This window comes from Engraulis encrasicolus, chromosome 14 (genome assembly GCF_034702125.1).
Source record: "Engraulis encrasicolus isolate BLACKSEA-1 chromosome 14, IST_EnEncr_1.0, whole genome shotgun sequence".
Lineage (NCBI taxonomy): Eukaryota > Metazoa > Chordata > Actinopteri > Clupeiformes > Engraulidae > Engraulis > Engraulis encrasicolus.
In genome coordinates this window covers 35,047,917-35,073,073 of record NC_085870.1, presented here as the reverse complement: position 1 = coordinate 35,073,073, position 25,157 = coordinate 35,047,917, and the positions used below count along the sequence as shown (strand labels likewise).

The following is a 25,157-nucleotide window of genomic DNA, read 5'->3' as shown; positions in this document are numbered from 1 at the left end:
TAAAAGCTGAGCAACGTAGCACAAACCACATAAATGGCATATCTCGCGCCGGTATTACGACAATAGACATCAGTGTCGAATAGCGGCATATCGGAATAGTGCCATGTAAGCTATCCGATGTCATATGTAGTTTGACATGAAGTAGCGCAGCTTAACATTCAGGATTAAACGGATGAAAACCAAAAACTTAAACTGGAAAAAGCCTGCAAAACGTAAAAGACGAACAGAGGTACAAAGCTATTGATAGTTAGAACTTGGGAACAGAATATACACGCAAATCATCAAACATAGGGTGGTTTTTAGATGCGTCCCACGCATCTCTATAAGAGGCTTTGTCTGTCCGTCGGTCCAGGCGTCCGTCCGCCCGCCGTGATGCGTTTCTGAATTGTAATTCCCTCTGTGTCCACAGGGCGGCACAATCAGCAATATACGGCTCTGAGCCCTTAGCAACTCTGCTTCAGCTTTGCCCTTGGCCAGGCCAACATTTTCAGAGAAACATGGTAGCGATTTCTGTGATTTCCAACATCAAGTTGTTGCTTAATTTAAACAAGTTGTTGCTTAATTTAAAGAGCATAGGTGCTAAGCTTAATAAATACCATGACTATCATGGATTGGTGTAAAAATGCACAACGAACTTCTTTGACACAAATAGGTTTCCCCACATTGTCATTTGACCATTTGATGTTTTTAGCTGGCCGGGTAAGCTACAGTTAGCATTTGTTAGCATACCACAACCAGCCAGGAGTATATTACTGGTATTAGCCTATGTGTGCGATCCTTTGTGTCATGGTGGTCATACAGTATCAGCAAACACAGCTGTTTTATCATACTGTATAATGTATTAACTGTAAAATGTCTTAACTTTTCTTCCACAAATTCATGTATTATGTCTGATACTGATTGCAAAATTGAAAGAGTTCAACTTATAGTTGTGTATATTGAGTATATTTTGGGCTTGATGCTATTACTGCAATTGCAGGGCAGAAGAGTTTTACCAGAAATTAGTGGGAGAGAGACATGGGGTGGCATTGGGAAATGACCTAGGCCAAGCTTGAACCTGGATCACCATGACCAGCAGCCCACATACATACATTTAGCGTGTTGGTGAACTTTTGGCTGCGCACGCAGACTGGGATTCCAAAATGCTATGCTGCTAGATGTTTATCATTGGAAGTCCCATTGGAGCCCTACACGTGTTGTGGTGATGTCCGGATAATTGATGGACGGCGGTAGGCGGACGTTAGGCTTTAAACCTGGCCACCTCACCCCTTCCTGGACTGGCGCTTTGTTTATAGGCCTGTCGCGCACAAGAGGTCTCCAAGCGAGCAACGTAACCACCGGTGGGTGGTGTGCCAACGTGTGATCAGCTGCTGTTTTTGATGAGACTGTTATTTTGTTTTATGTTTCCTTTTTGTTTGTCGCTGTCTGTCGTGCCCAGTTTGTCGGGCCCTGTGGCTGCACTGACACGGGCAGAGGCTGCTTCCCTGCCCTGATGTTTCACCAGCAGTACCTGTACGTTTGGCTGTGTGTAAGTCTTAGCTCTACACGCTTTCCACGGAATCAGAGGGCCTCATTTATAACGGGTGCGTACGCACAAAAGACTGCGCACGCCAAGTTCACCGCAAGGTTTGCGATTTATAAAAAGAAAACTTGGCGGTGAACATGCGTAGCTCCACGCAAAGTTTCACCCATGCGTAAGGACTAAAAAAAGAGTGAAAGTGGAAAGCGCGACATCGGGAGGATGCCGGGAGAATTACAATATTCAATGCAGGACAACAACGAGCACCAAGGACAGATAACATAATCCTGTTGAAAATGTTAAACGCGTTGTTTGTTATAGCCTACGCTACTCGAAATCCTACCTCAGGCAACAAAGTGGACTCAGACGACTATTTTGACCTTCCATTGTATGATCATTCAAGCATCTTTGTGTGTAGCCTAATGAGCGCTCCAAATAACTGTTGCAGGTCCCAGTATTATTATTATTATTATTATTATTTTGTTGTTGATATTATTTTTATTATTAGCATCATTATTATTATTATTATTATTATTAAACTTGGCCTACCTGCCTGTTCCGTCATGTTCACTAATTCCCTAAGGATACCACACATGTTGCTCGTTCCCAATTATAGCCAGAACGCCTATAAAAGAAGGATTTACCATGGTATGCTTTAGGAGGCACTATGGCATACCTTGCATTGCTAGAGGACGTGGCAAATGGCAGAATTAGGAGAGAGCGTGTATTCAGAGACCAACAAGATTTGTTGGCCAATGATGATGAATGGCTCATGAGTAGATTCAGATTGCCACGAGCTGTACTCTTACGCCTCATAGCGGAGTTGGCCCCAGAACTACAACGTCCAACTCGTCGGAACCACGCCATCCCCGTCCAGCTGCAGGTGCTCAGCTGCGTCGGCTTCCTGGCCACTGGCACCTTCCAGCGGGAACTTTCGGACAGGTCCGGCATATCGCAGCCAACGTTCAGCCGCATTTTGCCAGACGTGTTAGGGGGTGTAATTGCGTTGTCACCTAATTACATCAAGTTTCCTTACACGGTGGTTGAACAGGCAAAAATCAAAGCGCAATTTGCAGCAAAGTACGATTTTCCAAATGTAATCGGTGCTATTGACTGCACACATGTTGCTATACGGGCACCGAGAGAGAATGAAAATGACTACATCAACCGAAAGCGGTTTCATTCGATCAATGTCCAAATTATATGCGATGACGACATGCTCCTGACTAACGTGGTTGCAAGGTGGCCTGGTGCAACCCATGACTCGCACATACTGGGCCAAAGCAGCGTTGGCCGTAGGCTGGATGGTGGTGCAGTGCGCGATGGCTGGCTTTTGGGTACGTAAAACGTGTGTAAACAGCTAACCTACATTTGTAACCAATAACTTCGGCACTCATTCAGTTATGTTTTAGGTGACGGTGGATATGCCCTGAAACGCTGGCTCTACACCCCAGTTCAAAACCCTCAGACGCCCAGGCAAAGAGATTACAATCAGCGCCACAGCCATGCGCGCGCCGTTGTGGAGCGCACCATTGGGATGCTGAAGGGCCGTTGGCGTTGCCTGGATGCCTCGGGGGGAAAACTCTTGTACAGTCCCGAAAAGGTGTGCAAGATCATTTTGCACAATCTGGCACAGCTTCAAAACGTGCCGGTACCACCTGCAAACCCACACCCCGAACCTGAGCCTGAGCCCTGGCCCTTCCAACTCGACGCAGGAGCTGTGCGTCTGCGTGATGAGTTAATGCAACGTTTGTAAAGAAGGTACGGTAACGACTGCTTACTTTTTCATAAATTCTTTAATGTTTTCATTCAGGATGAACAATTCTTTCTTAATGTCTTTTAATTCACTTGCAACCTCGCGAACAGCCTCCACGTGGTCCCGCTGCACCTGAAGGACTGCATCGGTGAGGACACGGCCGCTGGCTGGTTTTGGAGAGGGCCCACTCGCCTGCGCTGGAACAGACCAACTGCTGGCACCGGCTTCACCACAGGCATCGTCTGGAACTACGAGAAAAAGACTGTTAATACATGTGTTTATCTGTGAATAAAATATACTGAATTACATTCTCTGTTGGGACTTCAATGACACAGATTGTATATACATTGTGGATTATTTCTCAATAAGGTAGGCAAGATACTTTAAAATAGGCTAATACTTTAACAGACCTTGCACACAACCAAAGAATGAATTAACCTACCCGTCTCTTGAGGCGCAGCATCAGTGTCACCCTCCTGTTCCGTGACGACACCACTGAGCAATTTCTCTCCGATTACGCCTGCAATTTTAGCATCCTGCTCGGAAAGCTCTGGCCCTGCTTCCCCCCCTCCCGTTGCTGTTACACTTTGACGGTGGGCTGAGATACTTTTTTTTGCCTCTACCTTCATGTCGGACCATTTCTTTTTAATCTCGGCCATGGTGCGCCCTTGGGAGGCCACCGCGTTGACAGCGTCTGTCACATGCTGCCACTCATATGCCTTTTTGGAGTTGGTAACCCCCGAGCTTTGACCTCCAAATAAAGTTTGTCGCCTATCTGTTACCTCGTCGATCAAAACCTCCACCTCGCAGTCGGTGAAGTTCCTTTTCTTTGTTTTAGCCATTTTGTCTGGATATGAATATGCATTGGGGGCGTTTCACTGAATATTTATAGGCAATTAATGGGTGTGTCTTCAGCTACGCACAGGTGCCGCAACTTTGAAGTGATTTGAGATTTATAAAGGGAAATTGGCGTGGAGCGTGCGTGCGCCATGCTTTATAAATCTGAATATTTTCTTGCGCACGCACATCCTGAGTTTCGTGCGTGCGCCATCTTTTGGCGCATTTCTTCCGCAAAGTTTTATAAATGAGGCCCAGAGACTGGTGGTCGCGTCCACATCACTCCTCCCAGTATCACACGTCACACCTGTTGTGCCGTGCATCCATTTGATTTTTGTTTGTTGTGCCACTTGCATCCGTGTGGAGTTGCAGTGCCCTTTTCTTTCCTTTATTGATTCGTGTTTGAAGTTTGCTGTGTTTGACTTTTGTGTGATATGTATTGGAGTGTTTCAGCCACCATGCCTCTGCCATCCTCACTATAGGGACTAGAAGCGCATCGTACCCATCTGTGTGTGTTTGAAAAAGTGTCTGAACTGCTGTCTGATTCTGCTTATTTACCTGTATATGGACGAAAAGATATATTTGTAAGAATGAAATAAAAGCTATTGTATTCGTGACGTGAGATCATCGTCTCTGGCTCCTGTACAGCGTACCTGTGTCGCCTTATTACATTTAAAGGGTTAGTTTCCCACGGCCTTACCCTCCGTGGGTGGTGTAGTCGTGATAATGTTCACGTTACTACTATCATGTCACTCAGAATTCTTTGGCATGCTCCCTAAATTACGCTATAGTGTTGCAAATTGTTAGCCACGGCTGACAAGGCAGGGCTTCGCGATCGGAGGCAGCCTCTTTGGAAGCTGCCATCACTCAAACGTTGTCCTCACGTGTGATTAGAGTGATACAATATAACTTCATTTACAAAGCATTGATTCTGATGTACTCATGTTAAGATATATTCTCTCAGAGTTGAGGCGGTAGGGCCAAAGAAAAATAAGAGTTTGGTTCCGGTTGGTTGTCAGGTTTGGTCATGGGTCGGTCGGATTTTTTTTTTTTTTTTTTCAATTTTTTTTCAATGTCCGACCACCCAACCCCCCATATGCGCCAGATTTCGTCATAAACTTTGTTGAACAATGCCAAGGACGATAGTGGAGTGTGGCCTGCTAAAGCTACAATGAAATATAATAAGTATTAATGAGCCAAGATACTCCGTCACCGAAATGAGGATATGATCATACAGCCTACCGTTTCTGGCAATACCTGTCCAGCTGCCAGTTGCCTGACACTGCTATTTTAGCTCCTGTAGGCTATGTCCCGTTTTCTTTTTTTTAAATTCCGTCCCATCATCGGTTGTAGACCATATTTTCCTTGGGATGAAGGTTCTGGCTTGGAAACATTCTATGTACATACTTTTTTGTTTTACGCGAGGATGACGTCTGAGGCGATATGTTGATGAAGGGTGATCGAGGCGCAACATCGTCATTGCCATTAAATCATTATTGTAGGCAACTGTAGTAGTCCTAGGTCTTCATCGAACAGTCGTATTTGTGGCGACATCATCGTTAATTTCTATTTCATTATTTGGAGGAGGTGCGGAGAGTGAGACAGTGACAGATGCCCTGCTGCTGCGCGATGGTGGAGGGACAAGCAGAGAGAGAGCAAGAAAATAACGGGCTCGGGCCAACGGACTTCTTGGTTAACAAGGCCTTGTGGTAAATGAAAGAATGAAGGGAAACTTGGGCAAAACATTTCCCTTATCTCGTATTAACTTATTTTACAATTACAAGGTATTGGTACAGTGCTACTTTTGATACAGTTTGATACAGTTGCTGTAACGAGTTATGCATCTCGTTCAACATGCAGCGTGACTGAATGGAAGCCCTTTTCTAATACGACGAGACAATATCAATACATTCAAAAATCGTGGATACTCATAATGTTTTCTGTGTGTTGCATTTCGAGGCGGGTGGTCAGGCTGTGTCCGTGTTGGGTGTTGAGGTAAGGCGATTGACTTATCATTTGATAGGCATTTTCGCCAGGTTCCCAAACTACATCGTAGCCTATTAGTCTGCAAGAACGCTGTGAGGCAAGTTATTTAAAAACTTACGAGCTACATCGACTACCAATTAGCATGTTGTAGCATAGCCTAATAATTAGCCAACAACGTGACCGATAGGTGCGCAACTCTGCAGTGACATTTGGGGTTTTATAATATCAAGCCGGGCGGCACTTGTGGCGCGCGCTTATGTTGCTCCTATGTGGATAGTCATGCGATGCAAATTCAGCAACTTGCAGGCAGGGAGAAAGTGAGAGATGGCGAATTATGAGAATGAAGAAAAGTGTCTTGTCTATATAAATAACTATCCAGACAGCATCGCTATTTTTTGGAGGATTCCAAAAACTAAAAAAAAGGGGTTTTTGGGTCACACAAAAAATGACAGGGTCGGTCGGCAACCGGAACCAAAACATTATTTTTTTTAGGCCTAGGAGTACAGAAACCATAGAAACTACTAACTAAAGGCGGGCATACACTATTTTCACTCGTGGGTATTCAGCTCCTGCTCACACTGCATGAGGGAATTTCACGATTTAAAAGTTCACATCTCACGACTCACGTCCTCACACTATACGAGCCGACAGTCGGATGCGAGCCGAAAGGAAGGCTCCCACTGTGCGACACGACAGGCATGTTTTGCGGGTCTGCAGAGGAGGAAACATGCGCACCTGAGGTGGAGATGAGGACGCACTCAAAGAGCGAATACCTCGCTCGGCCCTATTAATTTGTGCACGTGTAGTGTCAAATCGGGTCGTAGCACTGCTTTAACTGTGCGATTTACTCACGAGGCACGACCAGGATTTCAAACAGTTTTGATTTTCTTGCAACCCTTCGATTGCACGATCTCGAGGTGAAATCGCTTGTCGTTACCCCATGTACACACTACACGATGCGAGACTCACCATTGACCTGCGATTGAGCAAGAAATCGGCCCGACACACAAAAAGTTGTGCGAGTGCCAAAGCGTGGCTTAAGCTGGGCTTACACTGTGCGACTTTTGCGCCGATTTTGCCACGATTTGGCACTCGCACGACTTTTTGAGAGTCGGGCCGATTTCTTGCTCAATCGCAGGTCAATCGTGAGCCTCGCATCGTGCAGTGAACATGGGGTAACGACAAGCGATTTCGCCTCACGATCGTGCAATCGCAGGGTCGCAAGAAAATCAAAACGGTTTGAAATTCTGGCCGTAGCTCGTGCGTAAATCGCACAGTTAAAGCAGTGCTACGACCCGATTTGACACTTCACATGCACAAATTAATAGGGCCGTGCGATTCGCTGTTGAGCGCGACCTCATCTCCACCTCAGGTGCGCATGTCCCCTCCTCTGCAGACCGGGGAAACATGCCTGTCCCGTCGTACGGTGGAAGCATTTCGCTCGCATCCGACTGTCGGCTCGTGTAGTGTGAGGACGTGAGTCGTGAGCTGTGAACTTTTAAACAGTGAAATTCCATCGTGCATTGAGAGCAGAAGCTTAAGACCCACGAGTGAAAATATCGCACAGTGTATGCCCGGCTTAAATCGTGGCAAAAGTCGCACAGTGTAAGCCCGGCTTTACAACATCCAGCCTACTAGAAAACAGGTTCTAACCACGCACTACAGTAGTCCAATGGAACTTACTATGTTAAACACATAGCCACATAACATTTTGGGATTCCTGTCTGCGTGCTCAGCCAGGTATTTTCAAAACAGAAAAATCCATGTTTATGCAATGGACGTCGCCAAGAACACATGGAAAATAAATAAATGAGCAAAGGGAAGAGAAGCAAAGTTCAGTTTTATATTCTGACAGTTCAACGTGTTAAGGATTCAATTGGTCGTCACTAGCGAAATTCCCGCCAAATTTGAATGGGATTTATGCCAGAGATGGTAAGATTCTATATTCTATTCTAGGAATGTAGGATATAGTAAAATTCTATTCTATTCTATCCTCTTCCTGTATTCCCTTTGATTGAACTTCACTGCACTCTTTTGCTTTGCTTGTCGCATAAAGGGAAACATGGAAGCAAATGACCGCAAAGGGAAGTGACTCTGACGGCATACACACCGAGATATTCGCGTTCGCTTAATGTGTTCGGGAGTATCGCGAGTCCGAGAGGTTCGCGGGCTGCCTTGCACACTGCACAGTCAGCATCCACGTTATATCCGTGGGCAGCAGCCATTCATTTTCAATGGAGCCCGCTCATCGAACGCGGACATCCGTGCAGGAAAATAGACTTGAGTTCTATTTTCAAGGAGCATCGTGGACATGTCCGCTCAGGCCGGACATGCGCCACGCTTCCACCGTGCTTCCACTGCACTCCTGTGTGCAAGGCATGATCTGTAAACATGTATTTTAACAGTTTCAGACTGATACTGGACATGTTCAGTGGACGTTAAGTGGAAGTCCGCGCCTGCGGTGTGTATGCACCGGAGGCAGTATTCAGTGTTCTATTCTGACCCTTGAGTGAAGGTGGAGATGGCGTCCGCACCTTTTGTCTTACTTGAGAAGTTTCGCTCGGTGCAAAATTCCAAACAAAAATGCAGTTAGAAGAAAAAGGAGTCGCACACAGGAGCTTGATGCTGTTCAGTGAAACTCTATTAAAAGCTGAAAAATAAAGAGAAGCCAAAACAAAAAGTGGGATGCAAACTTTTCGGGTCTAGCCCATCATCAGTGTTCAATTTTGGGAACACTGATGTTGGGCTAGACCCGAAACGTTTGCATCGCACTTTTTGTTTTGGCTTCTCCCTATTCTGACCCTTCAAATGTCAACAGGTCGATTCACCGTTACAGATTTGTGTTGAAGATTTGGTTGGTCACCACTGGGGAAACTCACTCCTCATTTGAATACGATTACACTTGACTCAACTTTTTCACTCCTCTCATCTTTGCCAATGTTTTTGCCTCCTGCTTGCTTTCCTCATACGAATATGCCAAATTTCCCTTTATTTCAAAAAATCACTTGCATGTGCCCATGGCGTTCATCTATTTAGGCAAATAGTCTACCTCAGGCACCTTTCACTTTTAGCCATCTCTATTTCATGCCTAATTAAGGCAACCAGACACTAGCAGCAAAAAAAGAGCAATTCTAAAAGTTTCAGAGAAAAACGCATCTTTGCATGTAGACTGGATTACGTTTATATGGTGACGAGCAGATGTGCTTTTCGAACATCACAAATGCTTTGCACACTTTGAGTCGCATATGATTGTCCCTTCAATAATATGATTGTCCTGTAAAAACTTGCTCTGGGACTGACCCCGGCGCAAATATCCACCACCACGGGTCCTCTGATGTTGTGACCGTTTTAGGATAAGGTAAGCGTACCCATTAAGCCCATGTACCCTTTAAGCCCACTTTCAACTTTGAGGTCAATTTAAAGAAAGGGAAAAGGTGGATTTTGTTTGTTCATCACCCTATCCAATTAAAGGGTTTAGTAACTGACAAAATGTTTTTTATTGCAAACAAATCAAATTTTTTATCGTTGAGTAATCCCAGTCCAAGTGAATCCAGTCTCAGGACTACTGACAAGAAGTCGCCTCAAAACTTTGCTGTTGTCAGAAATCATAGAATTTCAGCTAGTTTAAGTCAAATGTTTTTAGTGATATATTTAGTGAATTAGGTAAATGTAATGGTTTTTATATATAAACATCCAGTGTTCTGCCAAATTATAGCATTTCCCTTCAAGTAGAAAGATGTGTTTTATGAGCGAGCAAACGCTGATATTCTCTTGATACAACCACACACCATCTTTATCTTACTCTGTCGTAAGACTTAAGGTGGTTAGGTATGAATTCTAAGCATATTCCAGTTTGTTTGGCATTGATCTTGAAAGAAATGCACCATACAATGTTTTGTGGAGCTGATTATTTCCATAAAATAGCTTTTTGTATAGGCGGGCTTAATGGGTACTAGGTGGGCTTAAATGGTACAGCCCATTGAAATGCATGCAAGCTGGCATGCATGCTAACCAAAAATGTCTTTGAGGGACAGAAAAAGTGCTGTACAATCTCAGGTTGTTGGTTAAAAAGGCGTAATGTAATGAACTAACAATAATCAATAGGAAAAAATAAATTTCTCTGTTTGGATGAAGAATTTTATGAAGTATATGAAGTAAGAGATGCCGTAATATTGAATTAGGTTTTATACATTATTTTANTTTAGCAAATCTTACATTTTTGGTCTGAAACCATTTATGCCATGTAGGCTACACTGTTTAAACTCAATTCACACACCTCACCAGGTATTTTGATAGAGAAATAACTATATTTGGAACACAAGTGGGCTTAGATGGTACCAATGGTACCATTTAAGCCCATTCAGACTTTTCACTTTTCTCTTAAAAAAATCTTCATATTGTACTTTGAAATATTCATCAACTCAGTGACAAACATTGAGAAGAGAGGTAAATCTTACTATTTAACAAATTATTTCACAAAAAAATTATGTGAAGATGATTGAAAAATAAAGAAATTTTGATTTTGGTGGGCTTAATGGGTACGCTTACCTTACTTTCATATCTATTTACACATTATGAGTGACAATAGCATTGTGAATGTTTCAACGATGTGTGAATAAAATGTCAAATTAGCTGGCCAAAACCATGCCATGCCATGAAGAAAGTGTATCACATTATTTTAAACAGCTAGTGTAAACAGTTATCCGGAATGCCTCGTGTCTTTATAAATTCCAAAACAGTTGGGACACTTGATATTTTGTGAAGGAATTGAAAATGGTGTCATTTTTCAAAACATTCCATTTGTTAATAAGATGTAGGATTGTGCAAAGACAATATGCACTATATTACCAAAAGACTCGCATGAATTTAACTGTCATCCCATTCCTAACCCATAGGGTTCAATATGATATCCGTTTTGCAGCTTTACAGTTCCAACTCATCTGGAAAGGCTATCCACGATGGTGAGGAGTGTGTTAATCGGGCACCTAAGTCACGTCCTTCTACAAACTTCTACAAACTGTACTTCCGAACCATGGGGCCTTAACTAGGGGTGTAAATAATATCGAAATGTATCGATATATCGTGATATATTCTGATGATTTAATCGAATCGCATCGTATCGTGGGGCATTCTTAAGTATCGAAAAGAATCGAATCGCTGGCCCCTGCCCAATAATTTAATAGAAGTGGAAAAGTAATTGGGAAAAGAATCGAATCGAATCGTATCGTATCGTGGGGCATTCTTAACACATTGAGTACCAACGACGTAATAATACGTTTTTCACACCCAAGCGTTGTATTTTTGCGTTTAAATGTCATATTTCGAATCTACACCCTTCAATGGACAATAAGTTATATGTGATTTTGGGAGCTCTGTGATGGACATAAATTACAAAATTTGCAGTCAAAAGTTTGTGTTATGATTTGGACATTTTAATTTATCTTACCAAGATGTCTGGATGCCAACCCATGTCGCCTACCGTAGACTATCTGTAATAGGCTCCTAATGATCGCGCTGCATGCATTGATTATACAGCTCTGCATTTGATTTCATCTCTAAATGATCCTGCAATGATGCTCTTTTACTCTCTCTGTATCCCTTCACCTTGTGGTATGGTAGCTACAGGAAGGGCTATGGTAGCTATCTGGGATGCTGCTGTATTCGTGAATCGTGCTATGTTGTTGCTCCCTGTACGGTCGGTGCCCAGGCTGTAGCGTGTGTAGTGTCTGACTTCACGCAATAGGAAAACACAGAGACCATTGTATATCATGTCTGGAGTATCTTGAACTTTCTGGACTTGCTACCTAGACCTTGACCAGATCCTTGGATCCAAATGGTACCCGAACTGCGATTTGGAAGTTTGATTGCCAACCAGTTAAGAATTGTTTATGTCATTATTCGCCCCCATGTTGAACTTTCTGTGTCTTCCTGTATGTGAAAAGCCAGAAGCTAGCATAGATGGCTACATATCATATGGATCGGATGGGCTACATCTAAGCATCATAGGCCTATCATTGGGATTTGTTGTTAATGTTGGGCTATTATTTCGGGAGTTATCAGGAGCTATTTTAGCAAATGTCTCACCTTCTGCGTGTGTGCAAAGAGTTTGTGTTCAGTCCGCGTGAAAAACTTGGATTTCGAAGGGCATTGATTGCCGATGTCGTAGTGGGACAGAGCAGGAGGTGTGTCTTGACGAGCAGCAAGATGTGTGTCAGAGCTAACCCTGCACCAAATTGTGATTAAAACCAATTCGTCCCCTTTCAAAATCGTGACATTCTGAAGCAGCGCACCCTTCACAAAAACCTCAATATCTTCGATTGTAGCTGAATTCCATGGATACCCGCCTCGGTTAAGCTTGGGTTTGCTCGAAAATAAAAGCTCGTAGAGACACACGGTTTTCACCTACTAAGAGAGAAGAGTCTGCACTTTCAAACGAGCCAGAACATGTTTCAGTGGCCCTATCACATAATACGCTTTGAGTCCACAAAAAACGTCAAAAAAGGGCTTAGAACGCTGGTATTCTACGACATAATTCCGTGAGCACTGCTGGTATTCAATGTGTTAAGTATCGAAAATAATCTAATCGTATCGCATCGAATAATAAGATATATCGATGTAGAGAGAAGAGTTCATCCAGGCACTCCAAAATAAGGTGTCCAAACGGGAAGTTGCATTAAAAAGCCTTTAATGGTACTGGGCTGGGGTTACATTAAATAGCCGACATGTTTCGACCTCACCAGGTCTTCATCAGGGCTAGGTTAATATCTTGATAAGATATCGATATTGAATCGTATCATCATGGAGGCTGTGATTTACACCCCTAGCCTTAATGCGCAAGCATTTTTGAGTGGAGGTGAACGGGGCGAGTCAAGATAAATCCTAATTTCGTTTGCCACGAGCTTTGGATTTCACATAAACTTATGACAGCAGCGATTTTAAAAGATTTGGAGTGGCGTTGTACGACAACTCATTTTAGAAAGGAAAGAAACAGTTTTTGTAGTTTCTGTGCGAGACAAGAGGATAGACTACAATATGTAATGTGCAACGTACAACGAGGCTGAAGGCACACACAGCCAGCCCTAACGCTGCACCGCGGCCAATGTGGCTGCACGTCAGACATAATGCGACTCCTGTTTTGTAGTCCAACGATACATTCCAATATGGGTAATTTCATAAAACATAAAACGTAAAACAAAACATACACTCGCCTCCAAAAGAGTTGTCGCCTATCCATCTGTTTGGAATAACAGCTAATAACCTGACTTTCAATTAATCACTTGGCTTCAGAAGTCACTCACAAACTACAACCCTCCCGAATGAAAATGTATGCACAAAAATAAATTTCATGCACCAAAGACAGATTGACCCTTTATTGAACACAGACAGGGCAGATTTTCACAAGACAAAAGTTTTGTCGCCTATGGAACATAATGTGAAAATGAGCAGATAAGTCACTTCAAAACACTTCAAATACGCAGATTGGGTGTCATACTTAATCACTGAATCACTCTCACCTCGCCCACAAATCGACTTATGCCTTAGGTGTATGTTTAGGGTCATTGTAATCATGGAAAGCAACACAATGAAAATCAATGGAGTTCAATGAGAGATGGTGACATATTCGCTATTCGTAGAGCAATGCATGTTTAACTTCATGATTTAATCAATGACAAAAGCCCTCAAACACCTGCGGCATGCATGCAGCTCCTCATAAGAGCTGTATCTGTACCATGTTTCACTTTATGCACCATTTCTCTTTTTTCATATTCTTCATCTCCAACACCATATAGTTCTGATGCTATCAGTTCTAAAATGTTGATCTTGGGATCTTGATTTCAGAGTATGAGGCCCATTAGCCTTCATTTTTGTCAGAATTAGGCCTGACATACTCTTGGCTGGCTTTTTTGAGACAGGACAGTGGGAGAGACTTCTTTGGTGTTAAAGGTGAAGAATTTGGAAAAAATACATGGTGCCTAGGGGGATTCATACTTGTCGTGAGTGGCGCTAGTCTCCTTCATACTTCACTCACGACGATGGCGCGCGCCGTCACGTGACCTAAAATTTCGACACGCCCCCCGTCGTAAGCTCAAAATTCGGCGCGTGTCGCAACGTCGTGCACACGAGGATTTTTCTAACTTGTCGTGCGCCACCAGCGACCATGCAGGTAGGCAGACAAAGCAGGAGTTGCGAAGAGAGGCTACAACTGCTGTAGGCTACTACAGAATGGATCCTGCATCATTTTGAGGATAATACAATGTCATAGAGAGTTATTTTATCTTCTCTCTTAAATGTTGTTCAGTGAAACAATTGTTTACTTTGTTCAGAAGCACGTTGTGTTCGGCGATCTATTTATAAATTCTGCCGCCAGAACAATGCTCTCACATGGTCTTGGAATTATCTGGCAATGTAGGCTACAACAAAAAATATATATGTTTCAATGTGGTGAGTCACAAGTCAGACGTTCAGTAGCCCTACAGCAGCCGTGTTTGGCTTTCTATTTTATACATCAGTAGAACTCACGCTGCGAGTTGCGAAAAATACTGCCGTTTCTCTCATGAACAGCAGAGGGCACTTCCGACAATGCGAGCAAGGCGCTTTTGAAGTATGAATAGTCTGTCGCAAGTGATGACGTCATTAATGGTTCTCGCGGCACTCGCGACAAAGTGCGCACGTGAAGTATGCAGAGCCCTTAAAGTCAAACATGGGAGGGATACAGCTCTTATGTGGAGCTGCATGCATGCTGATGGTGTGTGAGGGCTTTTATCATTGATTACATCATGAAGTTAAAAATGTATTGCTCTACGAATAGCAAATATGTCACCATCTCTCATTGAACTCCATTGATTTTCATTGTGTTGCTTTCCATGATTACAATGACCCTAAACATACACCTAAGGCCAAAGTTGATTTTCTGGAGAGATGTGAGTGAACCAGTGATTAAGTATGACACCCGATCTGCGTATTTGAAGTGTTTTGAAGTGACTTATCTGCTCATTTTCACATTATGTTCGATAGGCGACAAAACTTTTGTCTTGTCAAAATCTGCCCTGTCTGTGTTCATTAAAGGGTCAATCTTTCTTTGGTGCATGAAATTTATTTTTGTACATACATTTTCATTCGAGAGGGTTGTAGCTTTCATATGAGTGACTTCTGAAGCCAAGTGATTAATTGAAAGTTATTAGCTGTTATTCCACACAGATGGATAGGCGACAACTCTTTTGGAGGCGAGTGTATATTTTAAAATGGCCAGTTCCTTGTCTAAACGTAGCCTACAATGGCATGAACACCTGAAATGCTGGTGTTTGGTTCTTTAATCATTTCAGAGATAATGGGACTCTAAAATATGGCATCATACAGATCTCCTAGTAATAATATGGTAATACCATAGTAATATCACATGACTAGGGCTGGGTAAAATAATCGATTCAATCGATAATCGATCGATATCATTTAAAATTCACATAATCGATTCACAGGGCACAAAATCGATTTTTTTGCTCTTTTTCTTTTTGTTCTTTTTGTTTCATTTTGGTCTATGGAAAATACCCAGTAGGTATTAGTCAATAGGCCTAGGCCTACTTATTACAAAATAGCAATCTGTTAACACTGTCAAGCCACAGCCCTTTGACATTTTTATATAAAAATAGGCAACAGCATCTTTTGGGGGAAATCCTTGCACCAAAAAGGGAACGGATTGAATCGATTCGGAGTGAATCGAATTGAATCGAATCGAATCGTGATTAATCGATTCAAAGCCCTAAGAATCGAAATCGAATCGATACAGGAACAAGGCTGCAATACCCAGCCCTACACATGACAGCATGTCTATCGGAATATGTGAAGGATGGAGATGGTCCATGAGAATGCAGGAAGTTCAGTTTCACCTCTCCAGTGCTCGGCATACATTCCTCAACACATGCTAGCCACCAGTTGCCATCATATACAGCTACACCCTTTGATACAATTCCTTTACTGAGATTATTCTTTCAAAGGGACACTGTGTGAGATTTTTAGTTGTTTATTTCCAGAATTAATACTACCCATTCACTAATGTTACCTTTTTAATGAATAATTACCACCACCATCAAATTCAAAGTATTCACTATGACTGGAAAAAATGCACTTTTCACACATGCCATTTTTTGACCATTTCCTGCACATTGTCCCTTTAACCCTGCCTTCTCTGAATGCTGAAAATGGTCTAGCTTCCACTGTGTCCATTGACAATGGGCAGAAGCTGTGTAGTTTTTGAGTACCTAGAATAGGGACCGACGAGGGTGCAGGGCCCACCGGGAAAATGCCCGTTATGCCAGATGGCCAGTCCAGCCCTGTCCCTGACACCACTCTATTACTACTACATTACAACTCATTTCAACCGTTATGTCCCATTATCTCTGAAATGAATAAAGAACCAAATACCCCATTTTCAGGTGTTGTTTATGACCTTACAAGCTATGTGTAGACAAGAAACCGGCCATTTTAAAATATAATCATCAGGTCAATACCATCCCTACAGTGAAGGTAATGGCAGTTTCATGGATGTTTTTCAGCAGAAGGAACTGGCAGACTAGAAAGGGTAGAAAGAAAAATGCCTGCTCCAATTTAAGTTACACCAATATCCTGCATGAAAATCTGCTCCAGAATGCGGTTGACCTGAGACTGGGGCAAGATTTCATTTTTCAACAGGATAGCAACCCGAAGCACACACAGCCAAGATCCAAGGATTGGCATCAGATCCACTCTGTGAAGATAGGTGTGCTAACCTTGTGGCATCATATTCAAAAAATATGCAAGGCTGTCAAAGGTGACAAAGGTGTGAATAATTCTGTAAATATGATTTCTTAGTTTTCAATTTGTAGTAAATTCAAAACATGTAAAAATATATTTTTAAACCTTTTTTCCCCCCACATGGTCATAATGGAATAGAAGAGTACTGTTGTGTGTATAATACACTTTGCAAAAAAATTGAGAAAATGAGGCACTGTGAACACTTTCCGGATGCACTGCAAATTGCAGGCTATTTTCCTGTCCACTCTCCCTCACACTTGGAATGCAAGTGTCTGATGGTCAACAAACAAACGTGAATGGTCAACGCATCACAATCTTTAGCGTTAGCAAAACCGGTGCATGTAACAGACTTGCCAAGCAGTAAGTGCTTTCAGTATGCTCTCGATGACTATTAATTATATTGATGACTACGATATTTTACGAGGTATGAACTGTTAAGTATGTTATTAATAATCTGGTGAAACAATATTGAGGTTGTTACCTCACGAGTAGAACTATCTTTTTACACTGGGCTAAAATTTTGAGCTAATCTGTGCAGCATTATGTTGGATAGCAATTTGCTAACTTGAATAGGATTTACGTTCTCAAATAATGTCACACTTTGCTATTAAATAAACGGCTGTCAATATTATCGTCTTAACTGACGTTGCAAGCTCTGCTGAATGTTTCATAATTTCTTAGCTAGGGTAGCTAAATTACTTGCTGGTTGCTGGTTGTTGTTGGTCTTACCTGACTGAAGTTTGACTGAACCGCGGTTTCCAACGAAAAAACTGAAGACAACGGTAATACATTCTTTCCTGATTATTGGCATCGCGGGTTATTCAGCGCATAAAGCTATTGACTGTCAACATTATATGGCATAAAATGTATTACATGGTACTGTAGTCTATTTATGAATGATAGAATGCAACTCAACTAGAGTCTTGTCAGTCACATCCAATGATACAGTAACGTCCTTGGTCACGTCAGATTCACACGCACGGCACCACCCCCTCTGTGGAGCAGCAAGGAATGCTCTGCGCGGGAAATTACAATGTTTCGACATTGAGTCTTGTCTACAATGTAAACATTCGAAGGTTCGGCAATGGGCCTTCTGTTAGATCGTGATCGAATGTAAAGTATTATTCCGAGAAACTCTAGTTGATAAACGTTCTCTGATGAACCAGAACGTGCAGGGAAGGTTGGTTCCCTAGAGAACGTTTAGAATCTTCTCCTCAATCTTCTCCTCAAAGAACCTTTGATGTTGGGGTTCTTCCATGAACCAAAAGCTAGGTCACCACACTCCTTTCCCTGTCAATGTAGCTTATTCTATCTGAATTTCAGTTCTGGTTTAAAATCAGTTTATTGCATCATTAATATCTGAAATGAATGCATTAAAAAAATATATATTTGGAAATGGAATTAATTTTTGGAAATGGGATGCATTTTTCATCTGGCTATTACAATTACATTTAGCATTATTCAAAGCTATGAACAGAATATACCCAAATGTATCCTTAACTTTTGACTAATCAAAGTGTAGACACCTTTGGCATCAATAGGCCTAATAGCCAATTGCGGTTCTACACTGATTTACTCCCTGTGCGATATGCTGTCCAGAATCCCCTGCCATCTCCACAATGAGGTCTATGGACCCGTGCATGCAAAGGGGGATGCTCGCTCCTGTCGATCCATACATTGCCAGATGTTGTACATATCATTTGAAAGAGGACACTCTAAGCTTCCCAACGATGGAACTTGGCTTGTACACACTTCCTTTCCTGAGTAACCTAGGCCTTGTCAACCTGTAGTATCTTTGCCATGTATATCATACTGTACACATACATGTTTCTATTAATTCTGAAATGTCTTCTTACTTATGCAATTGAGCTGATGAAAACAGAGGGGAAAGCTTTGCATTTGTGGCGCACATCACTATTGTATTGGAACTGACATTATCATAAAATTCCTTGTAAATATTGCCATGCAATTATGTAATGTATGTGTCCATTAAGCCATATGAATGCATGACTTAGTTCAAGTATCATGCTTGCTGTACCTCAGGGGTGGGGAACCTATGTCTCGAGGGCCGTTGAGGCTGTTTTATCCGGCCCACGATATAATTAGTATGTTATACAGCTTCACATGAAATATGATATATTTTGTAAAGGCATCCTAGAAATTAATTTCCAATACAAGTTATATTCAGGGGACCTAGAGAAGGTGGGGTCTGTTTTAAAGGTGTCTACCTTCAATATAGGCCTAAATTGCATGGGGAAATCCTGATTTGTGTTCATAATACGGCCCTCTGAGGACTTTTACAGCCCCCCTTGTAGGACATTTTAGGTGGCCCTTCGATTGAAAACGGTTCCCCAGCCCTGTACCTGCACATCAGTTTTGTCATCACTGTTGCTATTTTAATGCAATAGTATTCCACCAGAGGGCGCCTGTCAGCTGTTCATTCCCCCACATGAGGCGCATGACAGCTTTGCTGAGTAGGCTCCAGCTGTATGTGGTCCCCGCTGCATCCATAAATCATAGCATACACACTCTCTCTCTCACAGCTGGAAGAGTCTTATCTGTGTTCGGGAGGATGAACCAGAGAACGTGGAGTGAAATATAATGTAGCTAATCTAATCTATACTTGGCCAAAAACTACTGTTTTGGGGGGTGTTTTATCTCACATCCAAGTACAAGATCAAGAATAGCAGTAAATCACCATTGTGTTTGTTTTGAGGAAGAACACACCAAACTCTCTCTCCCTCTCTCTCTCTCTCTCTCTCTCTCTCTCTCTCTCACACACACACACACACACACACACACACACACACACACACACACACACACACACACACTCACACAGACCAAGCAACAAAGACACACTAGTAAAAACTTAGGTGAAAAAGCATCTTCAATTGCAGTATTACTTAATGCTTGCACACTGTAACGTTCTCTTTAAGGTGGTGATCATTCTGTCTTTTTTTCGTTCATCAGAGTTGCTGCCTGGTTCATGACAACTGTCATCCACAAAAAAAAGAAATGCTGTCTTATAGGTAAGAAACAACCACCCATTCACATATGTTTACCTTTTTTTATTTCTTGGTGGCTTTCCAAAACAACAGAGACTGTCTGCCTGTCTGACTGACTGACTTTCTGTCCTTGTGTTGACAATAGAGATCCACTGAGCTCCTGGTGGCGCAGCAAAGAGACGTGTGGTGTGGTGGGGGAAGGGAGAACAGGATAAGAGGCAAGCAGTTGGGTATTTGGCAGGTAGAGGAGAAGAATAGAGGATCTATAGATACATATGATTGGGGGGAGCCATCCCCTGTCCTTTCAACTGCAGGTTCAGAGGAGCAGTGGGAGCAGAGGGGGGTTGGGGGTTTTGTATAAGCATTGTCACACTATTGGCTGGGGGGAGGTCAGTTTGTGGTGTGCCTGTAGGGGGAGGGGAAACAAACAGGTCCGTGGGCCTCCTCTGTGTGACTCACTCTGGAATGTAATTGAGGCTCTCGTTTTCTCACATGCACACACACACACACACACACACACACACACACACACACACACACAAACACACACACACACACACATATACGAACACCATTTTTTTACACACACACTGAAATATGGTATGCCAAACATGCACATAGAAACCAGCTTTTGCTACGCAATGTGTTATGACAACAGAGAGGGAAAACCTTAAGAAGTACTATTATTGGGAGCAGTTTTATCTGTTAGCCTTGACTTTTTGAAAAATGTGCCAAAGGATGATTGCCATCCTTGATGAATGATGTGGCTTTCTTTTGTAGAAGTCATGACAATAAATTTATATTTCCTTGAATTTCATTGTCCACATTCCACAAGCCGAAAAGTTGCACAGGAAAATAAGTGGAAGAAGGTGTGATTTTTCGAAGAGTCGTATAGTATCTGTTAAGGCTCTCTCTCTCTCTCCCCTTATACCAATTTATACCCACTTTAGGGCCCCTCCCTCAACCCCCCCCCTCTCTCTCTCTGAGGCTCTGGCTCCCTCCCTCTCTCAGCAGTTGAAATTCTACACTGGTATGCCTGAAAAGTCACCATGGAGACAGGCGCTGTGCTATCTTCCAGTGCTAGTCTTCTGCTCACTACTGCAAGGGCACCCCACCATCTCCCTTCCACAGATCCCCAACTCCCGCAGACTTCTTCCACATCTGAAGTATTCTTTGAGTTTGCACCCTTAAAATGCCCTTGAACATGCTTTTAACAGTTGCCTGGTGTTTCTGAATTCTGATTAGGATCAAACTGACAGTGTTTTTGCCGGTTATTCTATGGAGCTTAATTTCCAAATTAGATCCTACAAAATAGGCTACACATATAACATTTGCTTATCAGTTGTTTTAACTTCATTGTGAATGCATAAAGTAGCCTAATTAACAACCCTGGTCCCTGATTAATGGGCTGAACAATAAAACTCAAACACAACACACAAAGTAGGCCTGTGAATCCAGTTTTTATTTTGATTAATTATACATACACTCAGTTAATTTATGAAATGTGGGCCTGAATTCAAACACAGCCTACTTCCCTCTAGATTCTTCTAACTTCTATACCTAGCCTAAGAGAATTGCGCGGTGACAAGTTCAGAGACGGATTTGTCAGGGTACACCAACAGAACTGTAAAGAGCTTTTCGGTGAGGCTAAAAATAAATACACTGATTTTTTTTTCTATGATATCGCTACTACTGCCCATCTCCCACTGGCTATCTGCTTTCTACCTGGGGGAGTTATTTTACTTGTAGTTCCTTTTCCACGAATCGAATTACGTCCAATTGAAGGAGGCACATACAGCACTGCGTTACCCAGAAAGCACAGCGGTATTGTACAAGCTGCCTTCTGTGCGCTTTGGGAGTGTTTCCCATTTAAACAAACAGAGTGCCGAAGATGGCGGAGGTTTAGCGGAGGCTTAAAAACTGCTGCACTTATTGAAAGAGATTGGGACGGTGAGTGTCTGGGAATTCATGAATTTAATATGTTTGCTAGCTGGACACAGCTGGGATGTTTTTATTTTGCAGACTTTTCAAACAGTCGCGACTTGTCCGAGGGACGTATTCCGCCTCTTACCTAGTTCTTGCTGGTGTGATATTGCTTGTAACACAACGTTGTCAGTGGCCACACTTGCATGCACGGAGGTTTATTTGTTTTGACGTTGGCCGTACTATTCCTATTAAATCCGTGTGCCTTCAAATGTGCATACTAGATGCGACCATAGATGTAACCTGGTCGTGGCTTTCTTGATTAAGAATAGACTGCCTGCTTAAAGGAACAGGCAACCAAATATTGACACTGAATGCCTCGTTTTTGTGATTGTAACGTTTGTTATTTCCTTAACTGTAAGGTGTAGATTTTGCGATTTTGTATTCATCATGCGTTTTATGATCACTTGTTTCCATTTCGGTTACAAAGATATGGTTACCAACTTATCATATTCGACTGGGAAAAAATCTTGCCTACAGTGTATGTTGAAACAGTCTACAAGGCTAGCGGGCTAGCCAGCTAGCGGCAGTCAACAGTATTCTTGCTCTGCATTTAAATACCCCCGATCGTTGTGTAAAATTCGTTGTTGGGATGTCTTCTGTATTTGTATGTTTACACATGGTCACCCGTCTTGCTTTCCAAGAGTGTTGACTTTTTATTTCAGTTCTTGAGTTCCGGGTTCTGATGTTAATTTATTGTCCGTACAACTTTGGCACGGTTATACGTGGACTAGCGTATCTTGGTGTGTGTAGCCTACCAACCTAACACCTTCTCAGAGATAACAGGTGATTTTGTTTTGAAACGTTGTACGCACTGACCTCCTTGAAGAAATGTTGATAAACCTAACCAAAACCCTGTGTAGAACTAATGTTGCAACCTGTGTTCAGGCAACTAGCTCGAGCTGCCTGGATGTGTTGTTGATTTTACTTCTGCTGAAACCCAGTGACTGCCTGCGAACTTCTTTTACTTGTTCAATGATCCAGGGAAGCTTACTCTAATAGGCGCGATAACCCTGTACATAATGCCATGATTCGGGTAAACGCCTTCTCCTCTTATCAACATTATGCTGAAAGTAAAACTGGCGTCAGCTGCTTTGCCGTCATCACGTAGGCTTTTTCGTCTGTAGTAAAGTTTACTGGCGTCCTGATTGTTTTCATGAATAGGTGCTAAGTATTTGATAAGCTTTCAAATATTTGAATAAGCACATGAATTCAATTTTGAATGATTAAAAAAAATACAAGAATTCAAGTCAACAAGAGGGAAATAGACATTACATGTATGGCCATGTGGCCAGCATAAGATTTGAAATTTCCATAGTGTATTTTTTTTTCTTCTACCCGGTCAGTACATTACATAATTTGTTTCAGTGTTTGTTTACTGCCTACCCCCCAACACAGTTGTTGTGCTACTCTTCATGCTCTGTATTCGTGTCTTTTTTTTCTTCTGTTTGTTTACCCTTTTTTTCCAGGAGCAATGCATGGCATGGCATGAATGTGACTGTGAATCTGTGAGTCTACCTGTCTTGTCAGCCATGAGTTTGAAACTTTGGCCGGAGAGCCCTCACACGTCTGGAGAGATGGTTAAGGTCAGGGCAGCCAAATAGAGGATGCCTCTGTTTGCCTTGCAGGGGCACATATAAATCTCGTCATGAGTGGGGCTCTGTCAGCAGAACATTTGTCTTGGCATACGAGGTCTTCTGCTGAAGAATGAGAGGCTAGGCTGTACTACAAGTAGCAAGGTCTTACTACGTACGTAATGATGAGCTTGACATCATTTGGCAGTCAGAGTAGACAAACGTGTTTTTGTTTTTTTTAGTTGATTAGTTGCTTAGCTGGTTGGTTTTGCTTACCACCAGTAGAAGGAGTTTTGGTGAGAGGGGCCCTGCCTTTCTTTGGACTCAATGCATTTGATTAAATCGGTTTCGGCATGAGCTGGTTTTCACATCTTCAATACTTAACTGCAGTCTTTTTGAGCGAGTTATTATTCAGATGTTGCACTACTGGAACAAATGTTTTTTTAAGAAGGTTTTGCTTGTCTATTTTTTTAAGCTTGTAGATCTGTCTCTGAAATATAGACGTAGTACTGGAAAGATGAAATATAGATTCTCTTCAATCTTTATGGATTCTTTCTAAGGATGAGCCGTCTTGTTCAGTTTTGTAGGTTTTTGGAAGATTGAACCACTCCTACCTCCACCTCTCGCTGCTCCGTTCCCTCTCCCTCTCTCTCTCCCTCTCTCTGTATCAAGCTCCCGTTCTCACTCCCTCTCACACACAAGGAACGTCAGGCCACGTTAACAATGAGTCAATCTTGTGTGAGATTCTTTGACTGCCAATGGGGGTGAGAGAAATGACTTGGATGCACGCTTGTCTGTCCTCATCCATTTCGCCAGTGTGGTCCTTACTCATTAACTCGCGCCGGCCTCACAGCAGAAAGCAGACCCCCTTCTTTTGTACAGAAAGAATGTGCCTCTCAATGTATGCACATTATAAGAAGGATACCACAGGACCCAGTAGACCGTATGAACTCACACACTATTTTTACACCTTAAATTCTTGAAGAATGGGGGTAAATGTAGAATTCCGTTTTTGCACCTTTTAGAATTTCAATTTCAACACGTTGAATGGAGTACTAGATATGAGAAAATTGGTCCTGCTTTGGTTGATGTTAGTGTCACTTGATTTGCCTATTCTAGACTGGGGCCTATTTGTTCTTCACCCAGTGCTACTGGCCTGAGCATATTGGAGGAGCATTGTATGCATGTGCTGTGAGGCTCTTCTTGAGTGTGCTCTGTGTCTGAGCATGGGGGGCTTTGTGGCCAACAATGAGAGGAGAATAGAGGAGAGGAGGGGGAGGGGATGCCTCCTCACCTTTATGTGGCACTTTTTGATGACTGTCTCCACTCAGTCTTTGTCAGGCTACATTTTTTTTCTCCCAGTGGTGTTTGAATGGATAGCATTCTTTCAGCTTGACTGCAGGGGTAGCTCTCTCTCACACTCACACACATGTTTTAGTGTGAGCATGTGTTTGGTTGAGTGAGTGTATTATATTTGTGCCACTGTGTGTGTATGGTGTGTGATTTAAGTATGCAAGCAAGCAGGATTAAAATCATTAGCTCAACAGGCACTGCTGTTTTGTGATGAGTATTGTGTGTTTTTGTGTGCTGCCGCACTGAGGAGCGAAAGTGTAGCAGATCTATCAGGTGAGGAGGAGGGGTGTGTGTGTGGGTTGGAGGTGTGTGTCTGTGTCTCTGTGTCTGTATGTGTGTGTGGGTTGGAGGTG

At 42.6% G+C, this 25,157-nt stretch overlaps 2 protein-coding genes across 5 annotated transcripts in view; one reads left to right on the top strand and one right to left on the bottom strand.

Annotated features, from left to right (window-relative positions):
• Positions 1-3,296: 3,296 nt before the first annotated feature.
• LOC134463458 (nuclear apoptosis-inducing factor 1-like) lies at positions 3,297-4,341 on the bottom strand. The gene is made up of 2 exons (XM_063216655.1): positions 3,718-4,341; positions 3,297-3,523 (listed from the first exon to the last, which is right to left on the bottom strand). The coding sequence occupies exons 1-2, from the start codon at positions 4,115-4,117 to the stop codon at positions 3,297-3,299; spliced, it is 627 nt and encodes a 208-aa protein (XP_063072725.1). The 5' UTR covers positions 4,118-4,341.
• Positions 4,342-21,754: 17,413 nt separating this feature from the next.
• The window catches only part of ncoa3 (nuclear receptor coactivator 3), a 78,615-nt gene continuing 75,212 nt past the window's right edge, over positions 21,755-25,157 (top strand). For all 4 annotated transcript variants that reach the window (XM_063215548.1, XM_063215546.1, XM_063215547.1 and 1 more), the window contains exon 1: positions 21,755-21,844. The gene's annotated coding sequence lies outside the window, so the exon portion shown is untranslated. The remainder of the gene's footprint in view (positions 21,845-25,157) is intronic.

What these genes read in the sequence shown, in the direction of transcription:
- LOC134463458 (XM_063216655.1), bottom strand. Translation starts at nt 4,117, where the DNA reads ATGGCTAAAACAAAGAAAAGGAACTTCACCGACTGCGAGGTGGAGGTT. An exon ending in TGCTGCGCCTCAAGAGACGG is followed by an intron (nt 3,524 to 3,717) that starts GTAGGTTAATTC and finishes TTTTTCTCGTAG; the next exon opens with TTCCAGACGATGCCTGTGGT.